The sequence below is a fragment of the Morus notabilis genome, unplaced genomic scaffold, assembly GCF_000414095.1.
Source record: "Morus notabilis unplaced genomic scaffold, ASM41409v2 Scaffold184, whole genome shotgun sequence".
Taxonomy (NCBI): Eukaryota; Viridiplantae; Streptophyta; class Magnoliopsida; order Rosales; family Moraceae; genus Morus; species Morus notabilis.
In genome coordinates, this window is record NW_010387636.1 from 1,317,547 (window position 1) to 1,324,069 (window position 6,523).

The 6,523-nt window shown below is 32.7% G+C and overlaps 1 protein-coding gene across 2 annotated transcripts; it reads right to left on the minus strand.

Annotated features, from left to right (window-relative positions):
* Positions 1-402: 402 nt before the first annotated feature.
* On the minus strand, positions 403-3,825 carry LOC21409461 (pheophytinase, chloroplastic). 2 transcript variants are annotated; one of them, XM_024177177.1, is made up of 7 exons: positions 3,506-3,825; positions 3,287-3,388; positions 2,578-2,716; positions 1,732-1,902; positions 1,191-1,431; positions 882-973; positions 403-741 (listed from the first exon to the last, which is right to left on the minus strand). In XM_024177177.1, exons 1-7 carry the CDS (start codon positions 3,609-3,611, stop codon positions 468-470), a joined length of 1,125 nt encoding a protein of 374 aa, XP_024032945.1. In that variant the 5' UTR covers positions 3,612-3,825; the 3' UTR covers positions 403-467. The 2 variants fall into 2 exon arrangements, with proteins under 2 accessions (XP_024032945.1, XP_010113484.1); XM_010115182.2 differs by having other exon boundaries at positions 3,287-3,391.
* Between the last annotated feature and the right edge of the window lie 2,698 nt (positions 3,826-6,523).

Consider the following 6,523-nt stretch of genomic DNA (forward strand, 5'->3'; position numbering starts at 1 on the left):
ATAAAAATGTGAATTTTTAACCCCTCTCAGCTTCTGGGCACTCCACTGCGCGTGCCCGGGACATTTTGAAATCATTTTTTTTTTTCATTTTTAAGGTCATTTTTTGCAGGCATGCTCAGAAAAATATAAGGATCGTGTTTGTAAAATTTCAAAATTTTTGACGTCATTTTTATTTTATTTTATTTTTCAAAGATAAAAAATAGTGAAAATCATAAAAAATGGAATATTTATCAAAAAAATGGTGCCACTTGTTGCATTATTTCCTAAAAATCATGTATTAATTTTAGAATGCAAAACATAAATAAAAATTTAAATTTTTTACCCCTCCCGGCCTCTGGGCGCCCCACTGCGCGCTGGGGGCTTTTTGACATCATCTTTCTTTTTTCTTTTTTTGAGGCCATTTTTTACAGACATGCTTAGAAAAATGTAAGGATTGTTGCGGCTAAATTTCATAATTTTTGGAATGTTCAAACTGTTTGGAGAGAGACTTGTGTGGGTAGAGTTGACAACCAGTCTAGTAAAGCCTTGTTAACAAGCTCCGGGACTTCATCGTGTGGGCAGTGCCCGGCCTGGAAATTTACCAGAGACGTATTCGGGTAAAACTCTTTGATCCTCTTAGCCTTGGCAGGGCCAACCCATGGGTCCAAATCACCCCACAGCAACAAAAGTGGGCAAGACATCTTGCTCAAGACACTGTCTAGAGTGTATTGGGTCTGATTTAACATGAACCTGCTCATCAATCTGTGCAGAAAAAGGACATCGAAAACGATGAAGCATTTATAGAAAAAGTCTAGATGTTCGAGATGTACATATACACATGGTTTTGTAAATACGAAAGTTAAGTTACATGTATACACAAAGAGGAAAACGTCAACACAAACCTGTAATAAACTTCTCCAGCATTGGGGTCAGCTGCTGGTATGGTTATAGATTCCACAAGATAGTCATCCACATTGGAAGTGTTTATATACACCTGTGTATCACAAGGAAGTGCATCATATTCTTAAGCTTTCTTATCCTTTTCCTTGGCACCATGTATTTTCATTTATGGCTAAAGATCAACCATAGTTTATAGTTTTTACGTGGAATGGGGAAGAAAATGATAATTTTTTTCTGCATGTTAAATTATTCACTTGGAATCTATTCTCAAGCACACTTTATGCAAAAGAGAAGCCAAGTGAGCGACTTACACTTTTTAAGACAGATTCTATTCGAGCTGGCTGCTTTGATTGCCAGAACAGAAATCCAAGCACTAAACGCCGGAAAACTTCCTCAAGTGGCTTCAAGAGAACTTTTTGTAATGTTGATTCGTCAGGCTTGCTAGTTTTGTTGTTTGGATCTCCAAATTGTCCTGCAGAATTTAGCAATGCGACTCCGACAACTTGCTCAGGCAACCCAATTGCTGAAACCAAAGCAGTAAATCCTCCAAGGCTGAAAATTTGACCGTCATATAGTTATAATAATATTACATCATGTCTAGTTTTGAACCACCAATATCTTAAGAGCAGCAAATCAGAATACAAGAAGTAGCAATAGCACACTCTTCATTAGTGACTTGGCCATCTTTCACGGTATATAAATGAGATAGAACATAAAATTTCTCATGAGAATTTTATTATCCCAAAGCTCATTTCTTGAGCCTTAGACAAAACCATTTTCTTATTTTTACCTTGGTGATCAAAACGAACCGGTGGCAACTTAAGAAAGTACTAAATAGAAGACTCTGTTTACCTGTTTCCAACTAAAACCGCTGGTTCTTTCACTATCTCCTTCAAGAAATCCACCACTTGATCTCTCCAGACCATGGCATCATACTCAATAATTGCTTTATCACTCCACCCAAATCCCAGCAAGTCTATGGCATAAACCTTGTGCCTTTTGGCCAATTCTGGAATATTATACCTGCACATTGGAATATATGGTAGGAGGGTTAAGAGACAAAGAGCATAATAAAAACATAAATATAAGAATATTGCCTATCATTCTAATTGTTATGTTTGGTCAACTAATAATCATCCGATAGCTCGCTTGAAGATACGCGACATGGTTCGGGAAAGACATGGTCTGGTTTGAAAAGAACAGGATGGTAATGACAGTTAGAAGAATGTTCTCGGAAGGAATTGACCGTTTGAGTTCAAGGGGTTAGTTGACTTTAGTCTTAATTCTGAATGTATAATACTTGTATTAGAATTCAGAGAGAATTGAGTGGTATTTCTCTCTGGGAAAAAAAAATGGGCTCCGAGATATTCTAATGAGAGGTTTTCTGGTAGGAATTATGTCTGTTTGGAGTGTGAGAAAGTGAGGAAAAACAAATTCCTTGTAACATTTTCTTGGTTTTCAGTGGATTAAGCCTATGAACCACTATAAATCTCGTGTTATTATTGAATATGCTTGTTTGTGATTGGTTTACTGTGTTGTTGGGTTGAACTTGTGATCTTGAATTTAGAAAGTGTGGCAGAAACATTATTGAAGATTATAACACAAGCAAATAAAGGAATGGAATATTCGTATCCAACAAATAAAGCTAAGAACTTTAAACCAGCAATTCCACATAAAATACATATAAGAAAAACAAACCTCCAATGAAATGCAGAAGCACCAAAACCGTGAATAAGAACAACCGGAGAGCCTTCTCCTTGTACAACATAATGGATTTTGTGACCACGCCATGTCCAAAAATTATAGCCATCCGGTTTGAAAACCAATCTTTCAACACCTACATCAACAAAATTCGGGCTTAACTAGAAAAATCCATTTTCCTAATACAACTATAGAGTATTCTAAACGCAGTTTTTTTATCATCAACTTATATCAGGATTATATCACACTAAGAAAATCATAATGATTTAATGAAAATCAATACAGAACTATGTTAGTAGGTTTTTTTAAGGTTTGATAATAAATGTGGTCCGTAATTAATGCAACTATAGAGAATTCATGAGAGTATAAAAAATACCATATTGATTGAACGCGGTTTTTAATTTAACTGAATCATATAACATCAAGTAAAGTGTAATAATTTAACTTGATGTTAAATATGACGGTTCAAATATCGTACTATATATATATATATATATATATGTCTTTTTTGAGTAAATTACATTGTTACATCCTAAACACTTTATTTTTTACATAATACACCTCAAACTTTAAAATCTGTAGCAATTGAGAGTTAGAGCGTTATCAATTGACAATTCATGACACGATATGTGTAATTTGTCAAAATTGAAAAAATAAATTTAGGGTGTATTATGCAATTATTTATGATAAGGTCTAGAAAACTAACCTTGAGCCGGCTGAGCTGCCAAGGAAGAAGCCACGACTGAAACCCCAGAAGCCACTATTCCTTTGAGAGCAAAACCTCTTCTACTCATTTCACATTTGCTTCCTTCTAAACAAAAAAACAAAAAAAAATAAAAAGTAAAAAAAAATTTAAAAATCTCAGGAACCAAACAGGGGAAAAAATAGAATAAATAAAAGGTGAAGAAAAGAGGAAAGCAATTACTGTAATGAAAAGTTCTTGAGGGGGCAATACTGAGCCTGTTGGAGTTGGCTCCGGAGTTGAAGAGCTCTGTTCTGAGTAACATGGAAACAGAAAACGAGGACGACATTGGAATCTCTGTAAGAAGCTTTTGTCGGACAATCGAGAGGGAAGAAACTTATAATTTAAAAGGAAGAAATGGGAGAAATTAAATTAAAATTAAGGTTTTAGAGAGTGACGATTTCTGTGGCCGGACTTTTGGCCATGGTGGCTGACTCTGAACCAGAAGAGCAATCGCCAATCAGAAATGGAGATTCTTTCTCCATTCGCCAAAACAGGACACGTCATAATGCGAATAATGTAATAAAAGCTAAACAAAAGATAGATTTTTGGCTTAAGACCTCTTGGTTCAATTATACTGGTGTTTGGTTGAAGTTTGGGTGCGGTACGTTGCGGTTTAATTTCGTCTTATATAAAAATATATGGATTTTTTTCATTTTATATAATACTCTTTATTTTGAGGTTATAAAAATTAATTTTCATGCGGGGCTACTTGCAGTGATTAATATAAACTGTAATTAAAATGTCAAGCCATCAATTTAGTTATGTGTTTTTTCTTTTTTGAAGATTGAACTTCATTAAATAAAAAAGTCTTACAAACCTTAATAATAATAATGTGAATGATGATGTAATACACAATATAAAACACTCAATAAAAACCGGTTTAATTATGAAACACACACTAAGACGAGACTTGATATTGAAAAAATTTCTCGACATATCAGTGTCGGCTGAATGGTAAAGCCAATTAGGCCATTGCCTAAGTCCCCATCTCTCATTAGGGAAATTAGCTTTGCATCTTACTTAATGTTATACATGCAACTTGTACTTTCTTATTCTGCAATTAATTTCAATCGGTTTTTTTATTTTTTTATTTTATCTCAACCTATCTTAGAGGAGAGTGCCATTTATATATAAAAAATAAAAAAAAATCATATGTACGATACGTATTTATAGAAAGTAAATTTAGCTCACGAAAATTTTTTATTGCTTTTAGTTTCACAGCTATATATTATTATTAAGTTTAATTATCTCCCTGTTAGGTCTATTATTTTTATCATGCGTTTCATCTTTTTATTTCTTAAGTTTCACCTTCTTTCAAATGTTGGGATTTACCTTATTGCGTCCTTTTAAATTTATGAACTTCTTACATATTTTATCAAATCAATATAACATGGTACTTGATATGTTATTGCTCCAAAAACAAAACAAAAAAAATTCTTTATTAGGCTAGTCCTACCTGTAATGTTAATTTCTGACTGTTAGAGTTAAAATCACATTAAATTAAAAAATTATGCATAATATATAATTTCTTATACGTATTTGACGGCTAAAAATAGAAAAGTATATGTATATTTTTTATTGTCCTACCAGAGAAGGTCTAAAAAAAAAAGTTATAAATGCTCAAATTTTGGTTAACTAAATTTTTCAATTTAAAAGGCCTCTTAAAAACTTATTGCTTAAAGCCTCAGCTTACATTGAGTCGGTGTTGACACACATAAGGCTCTTTTTAAAATCACAGCAGTCAATAGAGCTTTCGATCCATTGAGTGCATATAACGTGTAGCTCTAAGGCCCCCAACATCTTCGTCTACACTCATAACTAGTAGATCTTTTAACTCGCCAAGACCTGAATCTAATAAACTAAAAACGAACTCAAATGACAGGAGAACCACCACAATTATTACAAAGAAAATACTAAAACTACATGACAGATATATCAAAGCCATTATTAGACTAAACACGAATACAAATTCAAATATTATTCCATATTCAAATTAAATTTTTAACTGTACATTCAAACATCAATTTAAAGTACACAGTTTAAATTTTTTAATCAAATAAAAAATTCAAATCAATAAAATTTGAACCAACAAATCAAAAATGGGCTTAGTTTGAGTATCTCTCCTGCTGTCATAACACTAAATAGTTATTTTTCGTTTTCTTTCTTTTGCTTTTTTTTTTGGCTGGATTAGTGGATATAGTTATTAGTTAAATATAAGGAGCAAGGCAATACATTACTATTTTCTACGCACAAAAAAAAAAAAAAAAAAAAAACAAAGAGAGAATACATTACTAGAAATTTACTTGGATTTTTTATTACGGTATGCATTGCTTTTCTACGTCACGGTTATAAATGTTTTTAACCGAATCGAATTCGGATGCAGAAGCGTAGTGGGAGGCAGATCAAGTATAACAAAAATTTTCATAAACTTTTAAGATACTCTATAGATTATATTAATTTATGCACGAATAAATTAATCACATTAATTTATATATCAAGAACTCAATTAGAAAAAATACCTGGAGGCCGACTCGGATGATAACTTGAGTTCTTTGACCACGAACGATCCTTGCTCCAAAGCCTTGTGTTTAGAAAACCAAAGTCTTCCACGTCAATTCCTTGAATCTACGTAGACGTGTGTGTGGGCACACTCGAGACTAAAAACGGGTTTGATCAAACACTCGAATTTTCCACAAACACCAACGCATGCACGATGTGGATTTTTTTTTTTGGGAGAAATTTTTTTTTTCCTTCTCTCTCTATTATAGGAATTCGGCTAGCCCTCACTAAGTTAGGTTAAAAAATTATCACGCGCAATTTTTCATCATATCTTATTTATAGAGTAGAAGTCCAACTTCTGGAATGAATCAAATCTCTCTCTCATGTTTGAATTTTGAACAAAAATTCTCCTCAACCTTATCCTTGTGTGGCCGGCCATGCTTAGGGTTTTTTACACTGTGTGTGGCGCCAATCTCAAATAGGGAAGGAAGAGAAAAAATCATCCTTTATCCTGTAGTCCAATTTTAATTCAAATTCAAATTCGAATTTAAGTCAAACTTAAATTAATTTGAATTCTAAATTGAACAACTTATCAAATAAGTTTAAAATGATAAATTTAAATTATGTTCATGATTCAAATTCAAATTTAAATAATCACATTATTTAAATAATAATTAATTCTCATTAATTAATTATTTT

What these genes read in the sequence shown, in the direction of transcription:
- LOC21409461 (XM_010115182.2), bottom strand. Translation starts at nt 3,611, where the DNA reads ATGTCGTCCTCGTTTTCTGTTTCCATGTTACTCAGAACAGAGCTCTTC. An exon ending in GCTTCTGCATTTCATTGGAG is followed by an intron (nt 1,903 to 2,577) that starts GTTTGTTTTTCT and finishes TCCAATGTGCAG; the next exon opens with GTATAATATTCCAGAATTGG. An exon ending in GCGGTTTTAGTTGGAAACAG is followed by an intron (nt 1,432 to 1,731) that starts GTAAACAGAGTC and finishes TCAAATTTTCAG; the next exon opens with CCTTGGAGGATTTACTGCTT.